Genomic DNA, 23,001 nt, shown 5'->3' with positions numbered 1-23,001 from the left:
TCTTGCCTTTGCCTTTGGATGTGTAATCTTGAGACAAATGACCTGGTGGGGTCCAACCAACCTTCTCAAGGGTCCTTGTTATGTGCAATGGAAGTGATATATGGTGAATGCTCTGGATGAGTGCTCAGTGTGTACTCAAGGTTCCTTTTATTGCATGAGAGAGGTTCTTTTACATCATGTGAGAGATGTGCAATAGACTAGAGAGAGAAGAGAGAATGATATTGTGAGTGAAGGTTTTGTGAGTGATAGAGAGAAAATGAAATGAAATGAAATGTTATATTAACGTCTTCAAAAGGCCAGAGTGACCTATGAGACCAAACTGATACAAAAGTGGTGAATCTGGTACAATGTCTGAAAAGTGTGAGTGTGAAAATAAATGCGAAAAACTAAATACAAAGTATTAGATAAACTTCTTAGAAGCATTCTGGGTGTCTGACTAGAATGCTTCTAATCCTTTGTTGTAGTCTCCTCCGGTGAAGTGTGCTTCTGCATCTCGGTCGTGGTCGTCTCGATTTCCTAAGCTCAATCGCCCTGTCAATGAGGGTGCCTTTGGTATGAATGTGGGTACTCCTTTGTGCTCGCTGCTGGCCTCTTGCTTCTCCTTCCATTCCTGTTTCTCTCGATCCGAAGAAATCTGTGATCTGCCTCTGAGGTTGTAGTGCTCTTTGTCTTCTCATTAGATTATCCCTGTGCCGATGTAGTTCCAGTAGGTACACGCCTAAGCACCTTTGATCTTGGTATTGCATGACTCTATCTAGAGGTCCAAAGCCTTCTTTAAATAGGCAATGGAAACGCCCACGTATCTCATAGTATACGGTGCAATGGCATATGTAGTGTAATTCTGTCTCCGGCTCCATTCCGCATAACTTGCAAATTCTGCTCTCAGGTGGGATTCCCCTAAATTTGCCAAATTCAATTTCCAGTTGGTGTGAGGATGTACGAATCTGACCAATAGCACATCTCAAACCATGAGACATGTGGGTATCCATGTAGTTCGGGCGAATCACAAAACCATCTTCAGCTAGCTGTAGGAAGTTTTCTTTGTAGTCGGCCATCTTCGTGCCCAATTCTTGTGTAGGGTCTACCCATGTCCTCTTAGTGTCCAACTGTATAAGATCCTGGCGGATGATTTTATTAATCTCCGTTCGTGTGATTGCCAGTGATGGAGCCTCAAGAGAGTATTGGAAGGGGGGTAATCTTTCCATACTGAACCCGTGTCTCTGAAACCACGAGGACAGTTGCGCATACCAGCATGATGTATCTCCTTTCATTGCTAACTGTCGAGAGGATTCGAGGGCCAATCTAGTATATCGGCAATTATTTGTATCCCACAAACCATGTATAAAGGACATTGATCTGGTAAGACCTTCAATTTCTATCGGAGGGACAGCTAGTTCCGCTCGGATAATCGCGTTGTCACGCATTTTTTGGATGAGTACAAAAGCCATAAATGATGCCAAAAAAACTTGCTGACCACCCTCATGTATATATATGTACATAGTGCTGCCAGCTTTGAAAGTGTCCTTGTAAAAAACCCTGTACAAAGGCTTGGTTTTGGTCAAGCTGTTGGTTGAGTTTTGGGTTGGTCGAGCTTTCAAAAAATAGTTTTTAATGAGCATTCCTAGCCGTGCTTGATAGCTTGCAAATCGGACTTCGACATCATAAGTTACACGCACTCGAAGTGGATGGTTTTTCACTTAAAAAGTGGCGGTGGATGCACGTGGGAAGACGGCAAGTGGGCCGACTTGATGGTTTTCTTAGCAATGGTATGTTTAGAAATTTCTGGAGTTAGCCGGGGTAATAAGCTCCAAGCCATGCTTTACGGCGCTATATTTGGTGGTCGGGGTCACCCGCTACGCCTCCGAGAAAATGGCTCAAGTTGGGGGCAAAACAGAAATTTCAGGTTTGGACATGTGGAAGTTGGGGAAGATGGGAGGATGGTGCCATGTGGCAATGGAATAACCCCACATGGGGGGGAGCATGTGAAAATTGGAGGGTACAAGGGGGGGAGTGGGTATCCCTAATGGTGTATCAAAGGAGCTAATGGAGCTTCTTGGCCTTGCTTGTGAGGGCTCGTGGACTTTGGGGGAGAGAGGGGGCGCCATTTTCAGTCCACACCAGCTGCCTAGGCGCCTGGCCACTTTTTTGGTCCATCGGACATCCCCTTTCCCCACTTGCCTTGGTCAAAAAGTGGCCGACAGCTCATTTTTGAACCAAAAAAGGCAAAAAATGGACCAATAAAAAGGTGCCTAAAGAGGGAAATGAAGTCGGCTAAGAAGAGAGAGAAAATCCCTTGGGATAAGAACCAAAAAAATCCCCCTTTAATAGTTGCATTTTCCTGCACATTCTTTTTTGCTTACAGAGACTTGTTTTTTGGAGCTTTTGAGAGACGTTCCATCTTCAAAAGCTTGTAACTTTCTCGTCGGTTATCAGAATCAAGCATATGGATGCTCTACGGAAATCCTCACGACACAAGCTTCGTCTTCATGGTCTCGGTTTTCTAAAATTTTAGTCATGGTTTGAGTTAGAGCTGTTTCTCGCCCATCTTCACAGGTGTTCGACTTTGGTGTTTGCTACCGTCATACAGGGTTTCTTTCCAACGGTGTGACTCGTGCAGAGCTAAAGAGGCACTTGTTTTCCTTGTCGTTTGCACGCTAACATCGTTTTGGTGCCGCCACGGAGGAGAAATCCTCGTGTGCTCTAATTTTTACGAAATTCGTATACCATGCAGACAAAAAATGTAAATGGGATGTGGATCCTTATGGACAACCGCCTATGTATGTGCTATTTGTGGACAGCAAGTGAGGCGGTCGTTTAATTTGGATTGCAGCCTTTGTGAGGGTCGTGAGGTTTTGTGAAGCCGAGCACTGGGGGCCGGGTTACCCAGTGTGAGGTGGATTAGGTACTGGAGCGATCCATCGACATCCCTTGCAGTTTCGACGTCACATTAAGTGTTTGTGTGGCAATCAAACATGGCAGACGAGTTTCCTAAGTTTCATGGATTGCCTAGTGAAAATGCGCACTCTTTTATTGAGAAATTGGAAGTTACTTGCTTGCTTCGAGGCATACAGGATCCGGCTATATTGTTACGGCTGCTGCAATACAGTTTACAAGATGAAGCAAAGGCTTGGCCACAAAATTATGGAGAGGCGGCACAGGCACAAACGCCAGGGATTGTGTTGGACTGTAATCATGTGAAGCTGGCATTTTTGGCACAATACAGGAATGTCGAAGCGCCTGATGAAGTTTGGCATGAGATTTTGGGCTACACTCAGATGGCTAATCAGAGTGTGGATGATTTTGTCATGCATTTTACCCGCCTTTGGGATAAATGGGCCCGAGCATTGGGAAATGAAACCCCTCCCGCCATGTTAAAAAAGGACCGTTTTATGGCAACCTTGAAGGAGAGTTTGAAGTTTAAAGTTGAGTTGAAGCGGCCTACCACTTTTGAAGAAGCAGTTGTAATTGCGAGGGGGAAAGAATGGAAAGCTCAAAGACTTAACGAGTATGGGAGAGTGGTCCATGGACAAGTTAATGGTGGCCAAAATGAGGAGAGCTAGGTAGAGGTTGAAGTTCAACCTATGCGAAGGGCTATAGACACTGAGCAATTGCAGCGTAATATGCAAGACATGATGACTATGATGCAGGAGTTACGGCTCAATGTCCTTGGTGGTGGTCGTGGTTGTGGCGGTGGTAGAGGGGTGGTCCAGCCATATGAAGCTCAATCTAATGCCAATGCGGGTCGTGGACAAGGTGCTCCTCAGCCAGCAAGAAGGTTTATCTCTACTTGTTATAATTGTGGTGAATTGGGACATATCAACACTCATTGTACAAAGCCAAAGAGGATGGGAGGCGATATGTACCCACTTCCCCAGCAGGTTTGTGACAGGTCTAATGATTATGCCTTGGATATACGAGAGGATCGTGGTGCTGAACAAGAGAATCAAGCTTCAACATCAGGTGGTCACGTGGGTATTGTGCAAGTTGAGAATAAAGAGGCAGATATGATGTCATTGGGGAAGCGAAAAAGGGCACCAAATGGTGCTGGCCCTAGCAAGAAGAAAGGGAAAGAGAAAGAGGGTGAAGATGCAAAGACCAAGAAGAAAAGGAGACCTCGCAGGAAGTTTGAAGTAGCGGATTTGCCATTGGGAGAAGGTCAGACAGCTTATAGTCTCAAGGAGGATCTGATTGGGAGGAAAGTAAATTGTACTTTTGGACAGTTGATGAACATGGTACCCAAATTTAAGAGGCAGTAGAAGTCGTTAGTGAATCCTATTGAAAAAGAGCCGAAGCGTGGTCATGTCAGAGTGTTGTCTCTGGAGGAGTTACCCGACATCTGTTCTGTGGTGAACACCTAGCACAAAGGTGTGGGCATGGGAGAGGCCTACATTGATGGAGGTGCGCAAGTTTGTGTGATCACACAGTCATGTGTCGAGAGACTTGGCTTGATCATGTTTGGAAGCTCTGGGTTCAGGATTCGACTAGCAAATCATGCCAAAGTTAAGTGTTTGGGACTAGTCAAAGGTTTGGAGATTGAGGTTTTTAATGTGAAAGGCATGGTGAACTTTCACGTTATGCCGGCAGGTTTGGGAGCTTTTCCTCTCATATTGGGACGACCTTGGTTAAGAGCTGTTGGTGCTGTACAAGATTGGGGCAAGGGCACAATCGCTGTGTATAGCAAAAAGGGAGAGAAGAGGATGTTTGATATGATTACCAAACAGTCTCTGGCAGTAGAAGAGGTGTCTGAAGATGATGAATCTGAAATCACTAGTGAGGGAAGTTCAGAGGATTCAGATAGTAGTGCTACTTCAAGTTCCAGTGACGAGGGTGAAGTGTCTTTTTTGTTACTAAATGAAGAGGAGAAAGAAGATGGTGAAGTGCGGCAGATTTTAGAGGATATAAATGCGTCAAGTTGATTGGAGCAGCTTGAAGAGTTAATGCAGCCCAAACAGGAGCTATTAGTGAAGAAAGGACTTGTTCAAAATATGCGAAGTACAGATTTGTCATAAAAAGAAAGGGCAGAATACTTGAAGATGCTGGACAAGTTTCCGAATCTTTTCATTACATCATATCAAGAAATAAGGGGTTTTGTTGGAAACCCAGTGAAGATTGAGTTGATAGAAGGAGCAAAGCCAGTGAGACAGAAACTAAGAAGAATGGGTAAGGAGCAAATGAATGCTTTAAAAGAAGAAGTGGATAAGCTTTTGAATGCAGGGTTTATTGTTCCAGTAGATAATGCTGAGTGGGTCAGCCCTGTAGTGGTCACTCCCAAGAAGGATGGGCGTTGGAGAGTTTATGTTGATTATAAGCCGTTAAATGCAGTGACAAAAAAGGATCCTTACCCGTTGCCTTTCATTGATCAACTCTTGAATACAGTGGCTGGTTTTGAAAGGTATAGTGTCTGTGATGGTTATTCAGGATACTTTCAGCTTATCCTTGCTCCCGAAGATCAGAAGAAGACTACTTTTATCACTCCATGGGTTGTTTTTACTTTCTTTGCCTTCCCTTTGGGTTGACAAATGGGCCTGGGGCTTTTGAGAGAAAGGTAGATTGGGTTCTTACCCCATTCCTTGGGAAGTTTGTCAAAGGGTTCATAGATGATTTTTGTGTGCACAACTCACGCAAGGAGCATGTTCAAAAGCTTGAGATGACTTTTGCAAGGTATGATGAATGCGGGGGTCAATTAAACCCTAAAAAATGTCATTTGGCACAGCCAAGGGTGAAGCTTCTTGGGCATATGATCTCTGAAAATGGAATTGAAGCAGATCCAGGGAAAGTAGAAGCTTTGCTATTGCTGTCATCCCCAAAGGATACAAGACAATTGGCTACTTTCATTTAGAAGGTCAAATATATGTTTCGTTTCATACCTTTGGTGTCACCAGCGTGTGACTACTATCTATCCTTTTTGTTGATTTCTTTCTTATTATCTATTTACTTTCACTTTTTGGAAACACCCCTCGGGAAATCTAACTGCCCTGCATTGCATAGCTAGTGTGGAACTGTCCAGAGGGAGTCCAGGCCTGAGGGCAAGAGAGCACTAAGGTTGGACAAGGACTATGGTTAGCCAAATGGGGTCATTGACTAGCCAAAGTGGAATCCTTTCCTACAGAGGCTACATTTCAGTTCTGGATGTGGCCACAGTGTACAAAGAGGGTCGGATGACCTAGAAAGATACAATGGCAACATCTCCTAAAATTTAGGGAACTGCTATTTTGGGACCTGAAAATGTGTTGACGTCATTACCTCCGGAATGACAAGGGGAACATTTTCTTACTCTGCTGTGAAGTCAACTAGGCAACCGGTTGGGATATTTTTAGACGGCAACCCCGAAACGGGAAAATGCTTATAAATGTGCCAAGTGGCACCTTCTGGTGCACTTGCCTCATGCAACAAGAAGTGGCGCTGAATTTAGGAGGGAGAGAGCCTCATTTTCAGATTTGTCACAGGTTAAGAGCTATGGAGTGCTTGCTTTCCCTCCTATGTACAGTGCGGTGCCAGGAGTGATGCCCTGCACGCTACGCACTGCCCTCTCTCTCCCCTTTGGCAGTATGTTATGCCCCTCTAGTGGGCTCTTCATTTGACCAATGTACAGTTGTGTGGATTCATGCGCGATTGCCGAGGCAAGAGCCTCTTGCACAGGTACTGGATTAGCTAGCGGCTAATCCCCCCGCAGGTACAGGTGAATTCGGAGAGGTTTCACGCCAGAAATCTCGTCCGATTCAAAGGGCAAGTAGCCCTACAGGTGCGGGAGCTCGAGGACTTGCTAAGGATGTGACCGGCACGCGAAACGGAGCCCGAGACAGTAAATAACAGCCTGCTGTGTATTTTTGCAGGTTTAGGGTTTTGGCCCTAAACGGACCCTAATACCCCCAGGAGGTTCGAGGACGCAAGGGGACCGTTGTACAGGTGATCTGGCGCATTTTCAGGGCTGAAAACAGAGAATTCAGCGTGCTGCAGATTCTCGCCAGGTTTTGCAAAGTGCCCGTATGCATCGGGAAAGTCAGTCAATGCGTGGGAATACTGACTGTGAAGGGTCCTAGTACAGTTATGCTGCCGAAATCAGGCCGGAATAGTTGAAATTCAGCCAAGTTTGTGCGGGGCAGCTTGTAGGGATCCACAACATTTATTCCCTCTATTAAAGAATAAAGAAATACCGAAAGGGGCGCCTAAGTTAGGGGCCAATCTGGTGTCGGTCTTCTCATACACGTGCATTCTAGCATCTGTATCCCATTCCCCTCTCTTGTGTCACTATAGCGCAGGTATAATAGACGACTAATAATGGGTGAAAGCTAAATCAAGGTTTGAAGTAAAGTCTACCGCCTTTGTTGGATTGAACAGGCCGGTTTCATGGTTCCATCGACGGGATTAAATCACTTTTTCCCATAGAAGTGAGCCTTGGTCAGTTTTGGGCTTGAAGACACAGGGGATCATAGACCAGACACAGGGAATTGCAATTATGGCTGACAGACGAGATGATGTGACTGAAGAGGTTTCCTCTTCACAGGGTCAACAGACACATGAAGTGGGTGAGTCCTCAAGACCACCACAGACAGATGACGATATATTCAGCACCCAGTTGGCTACTGCTGTGGCTATGTTCACACAAGTAATGCAGAATCCGAGGTTTTTAGCCTTTCTGCAACCTCCTGTTCCGTCTCAGCAAGTTGGGTCACTGGATCATATTCAAAAGCCTGTTAAGGCTCGAGCACAGGTGATTCATACCGCACAGTCAATGGAAACACCTGTACACTTGACGGAGAACATGCAGTCTCCACAACCTATGCCTAAGGTGCAAGAACAGGTGGCTGAGATGCCAGTCTTTCAAGCTGTACCAGTTCAGCCCGCCACCTTTCAGTAGCCTATAGCTGGTTCTAATGGGCAGGGAAGCAACCTACAGGCTATGCAACAGGTCTTCCCACCACCTTCAGTACACCCTGGCTATTTTGGAGGTGGATCGGTATTCCAGAGCATGGCTGGTCATGCACCTGGAAATCAGTTTTACACGCCAGGAACAATGTTTGGGGGTGCTCAAACGATGATGCCTAATCCCATGTACAGTGTCATGGGTATGCAACCAGGGTTTCAGAGCATTCAGGGCCAATTTGGGATGCCACAGGCAAATTTTGGTATGGCTCGAATTACAAATCAACAGCCAAATATGGCATTTCCAGGTCAAGTTAATAGCGGCCAAGGAACACAGATGAACCCTAATAGTGTTCCCATGTTTCAGTCACTTCCATATGACAATTTAACGCCGTTGGAGAGGCCAACTCCGTACAAAGAAGGTGGCAAAGGTGTGTCATTCACGACCTTTACAGGGTTTGATGACAGGAAGAAGGCTCTCTCATTCCTCCAGCAGTTTGACAAGGCCTATGCAGGGGGAAACTTTACAGAGGCTTCAAAGGTCCGCAAGGTAGCCACTTTCTTGACAGGGAATGCGGGACAATGGTGGACAACTTTATTGCTTCAAGGGCAAGCTCCGTCCACATGGATTTACTTCATGCAGATTTTTGCAGCAGCATGGTTATCTGATGTCTTCGAAGCAGATGTCATGACAGAATGGCACCAGCTAAATGCTGCCACTTGCAGAAATCTGGATGATTACAATCTGAAGTTTTGGAAAGCTCTGCTTCCAGTAACTTCCTATAGGTTTGTGCCATTGACAGAACAGATTGAAAAATACTGTTGTGGCCTACCCAAAGGACCGAGAAAATACTGCACGAAGACAAAAGTCATTACTTTGACGCAGCTCATCGAGGTAGCAAACACTGGCAATTGTGTTCAAAGAGCTACGCAGTCATAGGTTGCTCATCAATGCAAAGAAAAGTGAGTTTTTTCTGGAAGAGATTCACTTTCTGGGACACATTGTCTCAAAGGATGGTGTCAGAATGGATCCTGCAAAAGTTGAAGCGATCAAGTCATGGCCAAATTTGAAGACGATGCATGATGTCCGAAGCTTTTTGGGACTATGCTCCTATTACAGAAGGTTTATCCGAAATTTCGTTGAGATTGCTTCACCTTTACATGCTCTTCAAAAGAAGGCAGTCACCTTTAGATGGACACAAAAAGAGATTTCAGCTTTTAATCTCTTAAAGGAAAAGATGACTTCAGATCCAGTCATTGTGCTGCCAGATCTTAGGAAGTCATTTGTGGTCCAGTGTGATGCCTGCGGTAGTAGCATTGGTGCAGTGCTAATGCAAGATGGCAGGGTAGTAGTCTATGAGAGCAGAATTTTGCAAGGGCCAGAGATGACCATGCAGGTCTATGAGAAAGAGTTACTGGCTGTGATTCATGCGCTCTTAAGTTGGAAACACTACCTGCTAGGTGCAGATTTCGTTGTTCAAACGGATCATCAGACCTTGCGATACTTCTTGACACAAACAAAGTTATCTGAGAAGCATATGCGATGGGCAAATATCTTGTCCATGTTCCATTTTCAGATTGTGCATGTGGAAGGCAAGAAGAACGTTGTGGCTGATGCCTTGTCAAGGAAGCCACAAATTTCAGCTGTGTCGATTCCTTATCATCATGAACTTGATGATATGAGAGAACAGTATGCAAATGATGAAGATTTTGCAAGGGTCTTCGAGCAACTAATGGATGGACAACGTCATGAACACTATCTTCTTAAAGACGGGTTCATGATGATGCATGGCAGATTGTGTCACAAAGCCATTGCGACGCAAAGTTATGGAAGAGAGTCATGTCCCACCGTATGCAGGGCATCGTGGTATTGATGCTACAGTTAAAGCGGTTGAGACATTCTTCTATTGGCCTACATTGAGAAGGGATGTGGATGCCTTTGTGCGAGAATGCCTAATATGCCAAAAGGTCAAGTTTGACAGGCAAAAGGCACCAGGGTTATTGCAACCACTACCTGTTCCAGATAAACCATGGGAAAGTATTGCTATGCATTTTATCTTTGATCTTCCGAGAACGCAAACAGGAAACTAAGGTATTTGGACCATTATTTGCAGATTCAGCAAACAGGCTCATTTTATTCCTGTCAGGAAGAAGATAAAGCCAGATCAGATGGCACGCTTGTTTATAAGCAATATTTTCAAGTATCATGGCATGCCATAGTCGATTGTTAGCGACCGTGATCCACGCATGACAAGTTTGTTCTGGAGAGGTTTGTTTGAGAATATGGGCACCACGCTCAAATTCTCTTCGTCATTTCATCCTCAAACAGATGGGCAGTCAGAAGAGGCAAATTCTACTGTCCTAGATCTGCTGAAGTGCTATGTGTCAGAGCATAAAGGAAAGTGGGAGCAGTATTTGCCATTGGTGGAGTATGCATACAATAATACAATGCATTCATCAACTGGCAAGGCACCCTTTGAGATAGTTGAAGGTGGCAAGAAAGTTCCTCCTATACTGTATACAAAGGACAAGATATTTGAAGCAGATAAGTATGTTCAGGACATGGATGAAATGTACAAGAAGGTCAAAGTGGCCTTAGAAAGGACTCAGGCAAAGCAAAAGAAAGCAGCTGATCGTCACCGTCGTGAAGTGGTATATTCACTTGGTGATTGGGTGCTTTTACGCTTTGAAAAGGCAAGGTTAAAGAAGATGAAGGGCAAGGAAAGACTGTTTCCAAAGCTCAGCATGCGTTACTATGGGCCTTTTCAAGTGTGCGACATAATCAGTGATGTTGCATATAGGCTGAAATTGCCTGATAGTTGGAAGATTCACAATGCGTTTCATGTGAGTCTTCTGAGACCCTATGTTGGTGATGTGCCAGAAGATATGCCAGCTGAAGATCAGCCGGAAGTCGAGGAACTTGACGAGATCTTGGTCCCTGAACAGATTTTGGCACACAAAGAAAGGAAAGTGAAAGGCAAGGTTGCTAGGCGTTACTTAGTAAAGTTCAGAAACTATCCACCAATGGATGCTAAGTGGATGGAAGAAGGTGAACTTGCAGAGTCACCAACTGTGTTATCACTTTACCTGGAAGCCTTCGATTTGCAACCTACCTTGACCCCTTGAGTTTCAAAGCTACATGGATTGTCAGTGTGACAATGGCTTCTGAAACAAATGATGTACATGGTATTTAAAGTGAGCTCAAATGAAATACCTGTTACATGAATGTTAGAGCTGTACAGATTGTTAGTTTGGCAATTGCTCTTATGGAATGTCCAAAAGTTTGGTTAGTGCTATAGAAGTGAGTATTTCTTGTCAGTTTGTCAAGGATACAGTAATTACTTCTATTAAAGAGTACATGTGTAACTGCATTCTTAAACTGTCGGTTTGGGTATGCTCGAAAGTGTTACGGGATCCAACGTGTACTACAAGACAGTGGCAAAATGTGCAGCTACCATTTTGTCATTGGAAAGTTAGTGACTCAAAGCAATGGCAGAGTGCGAAGCTACCACTATGTCATTGGGACACGGTTCACACGCAAGCAATACATGAGTCGACGAGGTGTTGAATACACCAGGGTTGACAATGAGCATGTATGTGTCGTACATGTGTCGACAGGTGTTGAATACATCATTGTTGACTAGGAGCATGAACGACATAGATGCAAACGAGGACGTTTGAGATTTCAAGAGGGGGGTATGTCACCAGCGTGTGACTACTATCTATCCTTTTTGTTGATTTCTTTCTTATTATCTATTTACTTTCACTTTTTGGAAACACCCCTCGGGAAATCTAACTGCCTTGCATTGCATAGCTAGTGTGGAACTGTCCAGAGGGAGTCCAGGCCTGAGGGCAAGAGAGCACTAAGGTTGGACAAGGACTATGGTTAGCCAAGTGGGGTCATTGACTAGCCAAAGTGGAATCCTTTGCTACAAAGGCTACATTTCAGTTCTGGATGTGGCCACAGTGTACAAAGAGGGTCGGATGACCTAGAAAGATACAATGGCAGCATCTCCTAAAATTTAGGGAACTGCTATTTTGGGACCTGAAAATGTGTTGACGTCATTACCTCCGGAATGACAAGGGGAACATTTTCTTACTCTGCCGTGAAGTCAACTGGGCAATCGGTTGGGATATTTTTAGACGGCAACCCCGAAACGGGAAAATGCTTATAAATGTGCCAAGTGGCACCTTCTGGTGCACTTGCCTCATGCAACAAGTAGTGGCGCTGAATTTAGGAGGGAGAGAGCCTCATTTTCAGATTTGTCACAGGTTAAGAGCTATGGAGTGCTTGCTTTCCCTCCTATGTACAGTGCGGTGCCAGGAGTGATGCCCTGCACGCTACGCATTGCCCTCTCTCTCCCCTTTGGCAGTATGTTATGCCCCTCTAGTGGGCTCTTCATTTGACCAATGTACAGTTGTGTGGGTTCATGCGCGATTGCCGAGGCAAGAGCCTCTTGCACAGGTACTGGATTAGCTAGCGGCTAATCCCCCCGCAGGTACAGGTGAATTCGGAGAGGTTTCACGCCAGAAATCTCGTCCGATTCAAAGGGCAAGTAGCCCTACAGGTGCGGGAGCTCGAGGACTTGCTAAGGATGTGACCGGCACGCGAAACGGAGCCCGAGACAGTAAATAACAGCCTGCTGTGTATTTTTGCAGGTTTAGGGTTTTGGCCCTAAACGGACCCTAATACCCCCAGGAGGTTCGAGGACGCAAGGGGACCGCTGTACAGGTGATCTGGCGCATTTTCAGGGCTGAAAACAGAGAATTCAGCGTGCTGCAGATTCTCGCCAGGTTTTGCAAAGTGCTCGTATGCATCGGGAAAGTCAGTCAATGCGTGGGAATACTAACTGTGAAGGGTCCTAGTACAGTTATGTTGCCGAAATCAGGCCGGAATAGTTGAAATTCAGCCAAGTTTGTGCGGGGCAGCTTGTAGGGATCCACAACATTTATTCCCTCTATTAAAGAATAAAGAAATACCGAAAGGGGCGCCTAAGTTAGGGGCCAATCTGGTGTCGGTCTTCTCATACAGGTGCATTCTAGCATCTGTATCCCATTCCCCTCTCTTGTGTCACTATAGCGCAGGTATAATAGACGACTAATAATGGGTGAAAGCTAAATCAAGGTTTGAAGTAAAGTCTACCGCCCTTTTTGGATTGAACAGGCCGGTTTCATTTGGCGTCACAGTTGTTGTATCCTTTGCAGCAAGTGGTCAAAAATGATCCTTTAGAGTGGACACGTGAGTGTGAGGATGTTTTTGACAAAGTTAAAGTAGTATTGAGCACCTTACCTGTTATGCAGGCCCTTGATTGGAAGAAGGAGTTTTATGTTAACCCGTCAGTTGGAGAAGATGCTATTGGGGCTATGTTGTTGCAAAGAGGGAAAGAGTCTCAGTATATGAAGCCTGTTTATTATGCTAGCAGGGTGAAAACTCCTCATGAAAGAGAGTACTCAGAGGTTGAATTGGTGATGATTAGCATGGTCTATGCGTGTAGACGGTTTAGACATTACTTGTTGCAGAAACCGTTCACCTTTCTCACCAGTTTTTCATTGCTTCCTCAATTGTTCAATAACTCAAATATATCAAAGACAGTGATGAAGTGGGTTATTGAGCTGCAAGAGTTTCAATTCACTTTCCTAGTGGAAGAGAGTACTCGGGCTACTTTAGCAGACTTACTCACTTATAAAGAGACTCCTGTTTTGGTTAAAGAGGAGGTGGACCAAAGGAAAAAAGTAGAAACCCTTGCTATATCAAATGCTTCACTGCTACATTTTGATGGCTCTTATCGAAGAAGTCATGATGCTGCTTCTGGTGGGGTTGTTATTTATAATGCGCAGGGAAATCTTGTGAGGAAGCAAGGGTTAAAACTCAATGCAAAGAGTAATAATGAAGTGGAGTATATGGCTCTTGAAGACGGGTTACACATTTGTCTACAATTGGGAATCAAACGTTTGCAAATCAAAGGTGATGCGTTGTTAGTGGTAAAGCAAGTGTTGGGAGTATGGAAGAATAAGAATCCTAGACTGAAGAATCTATGCTTCAAAGTGAAATCGCTACTCAAAAAGTTTGAGGCATGGAGCTTGCAGCATGTCGAAAGGATTCAAAATGAAGAAGCGCATGAGGCCGCGCAAGCAATGATTACTTGTGTGTTTGTGCTGAAAGCGGATGTCCCTTTGTATCATGGAAGAGAGGTGTTGTCAAAAGAGGTGGATTTCTTATTGACCGGTCTCTTGCCTGAAGATTTGCCTTCATCTAAAAAGTATGCTTTTATAAGAAGAGCAAGGAAGTACAAAATGATTGGTGATATGCTTTACATGAAAGGAAGTGATCTGGTGTTGCGTCATGTGCCTTGGAAGGAGGAGATTTACAAAATTTTAGAAGAAAACCATGAAGGGTCTTGCGGAGGTCATTTTGCTATGAAGATTATGCTTCACAAGATCTTGCAAGAAGGCTATGTTTGGCCTGGTATTCAACGGGATGTCAATCTCTGGTGTAAATCTTGCTTGGCTTGTCAAAAGATGGGAAAAAGGGTTCTTAAACCTGAGTTGCGAAAGACAATCCTGGCTAATGAGGTGTTTGAAAAATGGGGCCTCGATGCTATTGGGCCATTACCCACTTCAAGTAAGAGGAATGTATATATTTTGACAGCGGTGGATTATTTATCACGTTGGGCAGAGGCCAAGGCTGTCAAACAAATTACCAGCAAGGAGATGGGAAAATTCGTGTACGAGCACATATGCTGCAAGTTCGGGGTGTCATTGGAGTTACTGTCTGACAGAGGGCCAGGGTTTAGAGGTGAAATGTTCAATTTTTTATGCAAGAAGCTTGGCATAGAGCATAAATACAGCACCCCTTATTATCCGCAGTGCAATGGACTTAATGAGAGGTTTAATGGGGAATTGATGAAGATTCTGACAAAAATGACTTTAACACATGCCAAAACTTGGGACTCAGAGTTGCCTTGTGCGTTATGGGCATATAGAATGGCATAAAAACTAGCACGGGATTCTCACCATATCACTTGGTTTATGGCAAAGAAGCCTTGATACCTATTGAAGTGGAAATCCCTGCACTCAAGTTTTTGTCATTGCAAGATGAAGAGCAACAAGATGTTTGGCAACAAAGGTTATTGGATTTACAATGTCTGCAGCTAGACAGGCTTTTGGCCTTGGATTACTATCAAGAAATATGTAAAAAGGCCCAGAAAAGAGCTAATGAATACATGAAAGATAAGGGAATTGAGAAAAGAGATCTTGTTTTGCGATACAATAGTAAATTGGACCACACTTTCCAAACAAAGTTTCAGATCAAGTGGGAGGGTCCTTTAACTGTTGTAAACAAGTTTGATAATGGTACATATCAGCTGGCTGATTTAGATGGTACACTACATAGCTACCGTGTTAATGGTTATAGACTTAAGAAGTATTTAGCACGGTTGATGACTATTGTGACAGATGAGATGCTATCAATGGAAACAAAGAGTGTGAATGCGCCACAAAATGTGAACGAGGTTTCTGGGGATGAGCTGTATCAATTGCTCACCCTGGGGACCTCTGCTTGTCATGAATGATCAAGCAGGCTAGGGGGGGTTGACAAGTTATGTCACGCATTTTTTGGATGAGTACAAAAGCCATAAATGATGCCAAAAAAACTTGCTGACCACCCTCATGTATATATATATGTACATAGTGCTTCCAGCTTTGAAAGTGTCCTTGTAAAAAACCCTATACAAAGGCTTGGTTTTGATCAAGCTGTTGGTTGAGTTTTGGGTTGGTCGAGCTTTCAAAAAATAGTTTTTAATGAGCATTCCTAGCCGTGCTTGATAGCTTGCAAATCGGACTTCGACATCATAAGTTACACGCACTCTAAGTGGATGGTTTTTCACTTAAAAAGTGGCGGCGGATGCACGTGGGAAGATGGCAAGTGGGCCGACTTGATGGTTTTTTTTAGCAATGGTATGTTTAGAAATTTCTGGAGTTAGCCGGGGTATTAAGCTCCAAGCCATGCTTTACGGTGCTATATTTGGTGGTCGGGGTCACCCTCTACGCCTCCGAGAAAATGGCTCAAGTTGGGGGCAAAACAGAAATTTCAGGGTTGGACATAGGGAAGTTGGGGAAGATGGGAGGATGTTGCCATGTGGCAATGGAATAACCCCACATGGGGGGGAGCATGTGAAAATTGGAGGGTATAAGGGGGGGAGTGGGTACCCCTAATGGTGTATCAACGGAGCTAATGGAGCTTCTTGGCCTTGCTTGTGAGGGCTCGTGGACTTTGGGGGAGAGAGGGGGCGCCATTTTCAGTCCACACCAGTTGCCCAAGCGCCTGGCCACTTTTTTGGTCCACCGAATATCCCCTTTCCCCACTTGCCTCGGTCAAAAAGTGGTCGACAGCTCATTTTTGACCCAAAAAAGGCAAAAAATGGACCAATAAAAAGGTGCTTAAAGAGGGAAATGAAGTCGGCTAAGAAGAGAGAGAAAATCCCTTGGGATAAGAACCAAAAATATCCCCCTTTAATAGCTGCATTTTCCTGCACATCCTTTTTTGCTTGCAGAGACTTGTTTTTTGGAGCTTTTGAGAGACGTTCCATCTTTAAAAGCTTGTAACTTTCTCGTCGGTTATCAGAATCAAGCATATGGATGCTCTACGGAAATCCTCACGACACAAGCTTCGTCTTCATGGTCTCAGTTTTCTAAAATTTTAGTCATGGTTTGAGTTAGAGCTGTTTCTCGCCCATCTTCACAGGTGTTCGACTTTGGTGTTTTCTATCGTCATGCAGGATTTCTTTCCAACGGTGTGACTCGTGCAGAGCTAAAGAGGCACTTGTTTTCCTTGTCGTTTGCACGCTAACAGCGTGTGGTACGGAGGCCTTGGCTCTAATCATTCGGGAAATCATAGATACCAATGGTCTCTCCGTTGACTTCCAATTATCCTGATCCACAAATGGTCCCCAAATCTGGACCCCATAAAGCATAGCCGAAGCCACCACAGTATCAAAGAGCCAAAGTTTTGTTCGTGGTTCCTGAAACTGCACTTGTGAACACATCCTCTCCAACCCTCCCAAGGCTGCAGAGGCTCTGGACAATCTAGCATCCGCTGCTTTCTTAAGAGTAAACTTCGGTCCTGTAAATACTACACCAAGGTATGTGTATGCATCTGTGTACTCTACTGTATCCTGGCCATATGCAAATGTAGGTGCCGATCTCCTAACCCACTGCGGTGTGGTGTTAAACACCATAACTTTGGTTTTACCCAAATTCACCGACAATCCGTTGTCCTCCGCGAATTTATGTAATGCATCTAACTGCCTCTGCATTGCATCTGGTGATTCTGCTATCAATACAATATCATCTGCATACAACAACAAAGGGATCCATGACCCTGCAAGTTGAGCACCTCTGTCACCCTCTCTATCAATGTAATCTGATACCTCATCTATATACATACCAAATAAAGTAGGGGACAGTGGGCATCCCTTCTTTACTCCAACGGTGGAATGAACAATGTCGGAATCCCCTTTTGGAGTATGTACATAACCAATTACTGACCCGTATAAGGCCATGATCCCCCAGATAATCTCTTTGGGGACCCCTAACTCTTGCATTCTGCGCGTCAATCTGGCTCTTGGTACTGTATCAAAAGCTTTCCGAAAATCCACAAAGCAACAATACATCCTTCTCTCGCTTGCTCTTCCTTCCTCAGTATTGGCTCTGAGCGTAAGAATATGATCTAGAGTGGAATAACCCCTCATGAATCCAGCTTGTCCTGTTGCCCTTATGTCCTCATTCTCTGCCCATCTACTCAATTGTTGTTCCAGAATGGATGCGTACAGTCGGGTCAATGTGTGACCCACCATAATGGTACCATAGTTCCTGGGTGTCATAGGATCCCTTGACTTGAAAATAGGTACGATAGTAGATAATTTCCAAGATTCAGGTAATGCTTCACACATGACCCGATTAAACAGACGAGCAAGGACTTCTGAAAGTAGATCCCTTGCATGGATCAGATGTTCTGCTACTAGACCCTCATGATCATATGCTCTTCTTGTCTTCATCTTATCAATGGCTTTTTCCACCATTTCTGTAGTAAAGAAAGTACTAGTAGCAGGGCATGGCTCTAGCGGATCTGGTAATGGAGGCTGTCCAGATACCATATATAATGATGTTACATATTGACCCCAAATCTCAGGAGAAGTAATTGTCGGAGGCGATGAGTGCTCGTGAAATAAATGCCAGGCCTCATGTGAGTCCTGACTCAAGAAGAGCTGATATAAATCCTTCTCCAGTTTGGCGAAAAATGCCCTTTTCTTGCGACGTACTATACGCCGAAGAGCAATCCAAGACTGCTTATATGTGATGATCCCGAGTGTAAGCTCTTTCTGGACCTGGGTTCTCGTCTCTCTGCACTCCTCGTCGTACCAACTGTTTTGAGGCATGTTCCCAGATCCTCTCTTCTGATCAGGTTGAGTATGTGGGTATGCCTCTTGTGCTGCTCCATGTAGTATCTCTGTTAGCTGAGAAGTAATCTCCTCTACAGTATATACTGGCTCGGTTGTCCACATCCTATTATAAATCTGTTCCACATAGACTGAATCAGTCTCTTGTGTGAAAGTATATCTTGTGTGCGTCTTCTTCCTTTGTACTTGAGAGGCATTGTATTGGAAGGAGATTGATAAGGTCAAGAGAGCATGATCCATTGCAATCCCAACCGGTCTGGGTCCCACCTTAAAGTCCTCGATACTAGAAATAAAGCTTGGTGAAGTCATGACATAATCCACTGTACTGGCCCCATGCGTGTGCGGGAAGCATGTGAATCCCCAAGATAAAGGGAAATTCTCTAGACCATTAAGTATGGCCAAACCATGTGTAGTTGCCATCTCCATGAGATGTCTCCCATATTCAGTGTGTTCTTTATCCTGTGAGTTTCTAGTAAGCCCATAAATCCACTTCTCTGAGCATTTCCTCAGAAGTATCATAGAATACTGCTTGAGAGTTGGCTGTTTTGGCATTAAAGTCTCCTAAGAGAACGATGTCTCCATCTCTAGAGAACTCCCATATGTCATTATTCAATATGGAGAAAGGGGACTGTCCTTTAGGTGAGGAGTAGACTGATGTACTTGGAGGGAAGTAGCATATAGCGATATATAGAAATCTACATGTCTCGGCTCTCATTCTCACCCACATATACCTTGCTTGTTCATCTTTCCTGATAATCTGTAGTAGTGGTTTCAGCTCCTCTTTAAATAAGACTGCTACTCCTCCTGAACCCCGGCTGCCTCGTAGAGATATCTTGTCTGGTCGACCAACTGTTTCCCATAAATACCCCTTCACATGTGGCATATGCTGTCCTGGTATTTGGTGTGTCTCTGAGTAGAAAACTATGTCTCTGTCCCTAAAGCTGTCTTCAAAGGCACCTACATCTAGCCTATATGATCCATTACAATTGCACGCCGCTATCCGGAGCGTCGCCCCATAGGTCTCGCACTGTCACGATGAGCGCTTTTCCAGAACCACTACTTTCCCTCTATAAAAGGCGATTTTCCCCTTTTCTCTTGTTGCCCTGATCTCTGGCATCAACTCTTGCCTGTGTGCCACTTGTGCCAATGTAAGGTCATCTCCCAGGAAAATACCGGTTTTCTTAAGAGTTGGCCTCTTCTTTAGAAATTCTTTCCTTATTACCCGTAGCCCACCCCCACCACACCTCCCCTCCTTATTACCCATAAGCATAGTGCTTCGCACGGTGATAGATAATTATGAATGATTTAAATTCCTTTCGTGCCCACTCTCCATGCGCTTGTGTGAGTAGCCTCGGTGATGCCCATGCGTTGTAGCAGTTCCCTCACTTCTTCATCTACATTCTCTTTGTCTTTGGCTCCTGTGACCCGGACATGCAGAGCCCGATTCTTCCTTTTCTGCTCTTCCTCAATGGTCATATTAATAATGGTGGAAGTAGGTGTGGTCTCAGGCATCTGGGCCTTCCCTTTCTTCGCATCCTCAATCCATTTCTCTGCTTCATGAACCTTTTCTTGTGTCTCAAACCCGGCCCCCCTCTCCATCGCTATAGAGGTATTTGCTTTAGATTGCACAAATGTTGATACAATGGCTCTAGACGTTGAGATGCTGCCGGGATCTTGCTGTGGTGCTTGGATCTGCGAGGTGGCTGAAAATAGAAAACGCTAGGAGAATGGATGGGATCTGCAAGTGCTGACGAGGCTATGGTCTGAAATCTGCAAGTGCTGACAACACTATGGCTGAAAACTGATCTGAGGTTGAAATCCACTAACATTGGGGTTGAATTTGCTGCTGAGGATGGCAATAGGCTGAATCTGCTGCTGAGGATGGCGCCAAGGCAGGTCTGTAGGAAACACGAAGGCTCAATCTGGAAAACGCCAGGGTGAGGAAAATGCTAGGCATGCTTGTGCTCCTGGGTACTGATACTGTAGGTACTAGGGTATTGACTTATCTTTGGCTTGGTGACCCAAGGGGTCACCTGCAGGATTAGGTAGGGCAATTTTCAAAAAAACCTCACAAGTTTTATAATATTGCAGTTATTGAATAAGAGGTGCTTTGTATGCTGAACTACCTCGGCCCGGTACTAATACTACCATATAGGAATTGAAACTCGCCCTTGGTTCACCATAGGTTTATTACTGCCAATTAACACTTAGCATTAAAGATAAATCCTAATCTCGAGTTAGAGCTTGAGAAAGAGGGACAAATATGTGTAGAGACTGAAATATGTGTAGAGAAAGAGGGACAAATATGTATAGATGCGTAGGGATATGGTTACCTTGGAAAGACTGAGAGAGAGATTAGAGAGTTACGAAGAGAAGATTGAGGGTTCTCTTCCCTTGCACGTCGAATGCGCGAGAGTGATGCCCTTCGACGAAGCAAAATTCAGCAATGGCTTCCTCGAGCGTTCTCCTGTTTTTGGGGGGGGGGGGGGGGGGGGGGGGGGCTAGTGTTATGGGATCTAGGTTTTTATATGTACGCATGTGTGCACGATTCTGTGTATGTATGTGTGTCTTCGCATGTGCACGCATGAGTGCATACCAGCTTTTGCTCATGCCAGCCACAGGTATGACAACAAATTATTCAGTCTAAAAACTTTAAAGCATTATGCTTTTGTGTAGGTTGCATGTGCTTGTTCTCACGGTTTTTGATATTGCAGGTTGAGCTTGAGATAATCAGGCGAGAGAGCCTCGCACGTGCTGCAAGAGCCATGTCTATTGCTTCAGAGTTGCAAGGGCTTAGCCTAGCAGCAGCAGGACTGCAGAAGGACATCACAATGACCACGAAAGTAGACGATGCAGAGCGAAAACCAATTCCTGTAAATGCTTTCACAGAAAGCTCCAAAAAGAAGCGCACGGATGCGACCGTGGCAGCAAAGCAACTGTCAAAGGCACCAAGCAAACTGGCTGCTGACGCATTTGCCCGGTAAGTAGAAGTGGGTTTTGCTGCTGAAGTGCATGAGCTCCAGTATTGACATGAGTTATGTGAGCAGGTTCCGAATTGTGGGTGTGAGAAATGGGAAAGTGGAGAAGGATAGCAGAGCTAGCAATGCCTTGGCACAAAGAGACTCTCGCCCTATTTTCTTCAGATTCAACGAGGTACAGACAGAGAGAGAGAGAGAGAGAGAGAGAGAGAGAGAGAGAGAGAGAGAGAGTATATGTGGAGTTGTGGCTCACATGTGTGTGCTTTGTGTTGGGGGGGGGGGGGGGGGGGGGGCAGGGTTTTACCAATGCCATTCGAAAGCCTGTTTTGATCAGAGATCTCATCTAAGGTTGGGTTCACGCTGCTAATGCTGAGCTTACGTGGACTGGACCGAACAGTTGAGCCGCCTGAGGATATGTCGTTTTTGCCATGGAATTGGATGACGTTGTGGCATGCCATGGATTTTTTTGTTTTGGCCCGGTTGCGTGACCCAAGAATGGACGTGACCCAAGAATGGACAACCAATCAATTGTTGTGCGTAACGTGAACATCATGAGAGCCGAAAGGGGCCCCTAATCTAATGACAACAATGGTACCTGCCAGCTATGGTAAAACTCTTAACGTCAATAGGCGTGGTCGTAAGAGATTAGCGTTGGGTGCTTTTCAAAAGGAGAACTAGTCTTGCTTGTTTGGCCTCATTTATTTCCTCAAGATATAGTACAACACTATTGGAGAACTTTTTTTAGCAAGCAACACATCAAGATGAACATTAAAGAATTTTTTTCAACACATTTCTAAATGTGAGAATCATTCCGTAATTGTTACATTAAAATTAAATACTTTTTTTTTGTGTGTGACGCATTAGTGCAATGTATACATCAAGATAGAGCACACCTTATTTGTAGTGGTTTTGCTTGAACAATTACGCACTTCAAAAGGCTTGCCTTTAATGAAGTAAGTAGAACGGTAGTTAAACTTTGCATGCCATAAAAAATTTAAATTATTAAAAAAATGAGATAGTGCCATACAACAGTATGATGGAGAGTCGACATTGTCTCTCCAAAATTTATAAGAGACGAAAGCCGTGGCTTGCCTCGTAGTCCATTTTCTACTGCATAGTCATGATATTCAAGAACAAGATAACGAACTTAATTTTTTCTATGATAATTTGATTTTCATGCTTCAAGTTTGTGCCACAAACATGTGAGTTTGTCTGTTTAAATTCGTATTTAAGTCCTTGTCGCGATAATGTTAGCTTACCATCTCTCAAGTGAGATGATTCTTTGCAGTAGTTGCTTAGGACCCATGATGAAGGTTGATTCACACAAGTGGGATTAGAGTACTCATTCATCCAATGAGCTTCTTTTCATCGATAAAAGATCCTGACCCGTCTTTTGGTCTATTTTTCTCATGGAAAGGCTTTTATGAGTAGCACGATCTCCATCATTGTGTCGATCATGTCTATTGCGATCTACGACTTTTGACATTGTCTTGACTATATATAGCATTGACTGCATTCACTCTTGCTATCATGTTTACCATCACCATTGCTTCTATGTTGTGGAAGTTCCTTTCACACATCTTTGATTCTCCCTCTGTCGTTAAATATACAAAACCAGGGAAGGTTGAATCTCAATGCTTTTGATGTGCTGGCTTTTGATTGACCTCTTGTTTCTGGCATGGCATCTTTCGAAGGATGATTCA

General features: G+C 44.4%; 1 protein-coding gene across 1 annotated transcript in view; it reads left to right on the top strand.

The window, feature by feature from the left end:
* CTF18 (P-loop containing nucleoside triphosphate hydrolases superfamily protein) overlaps window positions 1-22,086 on the top strand; it is an 89,658-nt gene extending 67,572 nt beyond the window's left edge. The window contains exons 23-25 of the mRNA XM_086497953.1: window positions 21,035-21,300; window positions 21,368-21,473; window positions 21,595-22,086. Of these exons, the coding sequence (XP_086354079.1) occupies window positions 21,035-21,300; window positions 21,368-21,473; window positions 21,595-21,645 (423 nt within the window). The 3' untranslated portion in view covers window positions 21,646-22,086. The remainder of the gene's footprint in view (window positions 1-21,034; window positions 21,301-21,367; window positions 21,474-21,594) is intronic.
* Window positions 22,087-23,001: the final 915 nt, after the last annotated feature.

This window comes from Adiantum capillus-veneris, chromosome 24 (genome assembly GCF_014529385.1).
Source record: "Adiantum capillus-veneris isolate H3 chromosome 24, ASM1452938v2, whole genome shotgun sequence".
In the NCBI taxonomy this organism is placed as follows: Eukaryota; Viridiplantae; Streptophyta; class Polypodiopsida; order Polypodiales; family Pteridaceae; genus Adiantum; species Adiantum capillus-veneris.
This window is presented reverse-complemented; position numbering and strand designations above follow the sequence as displayed.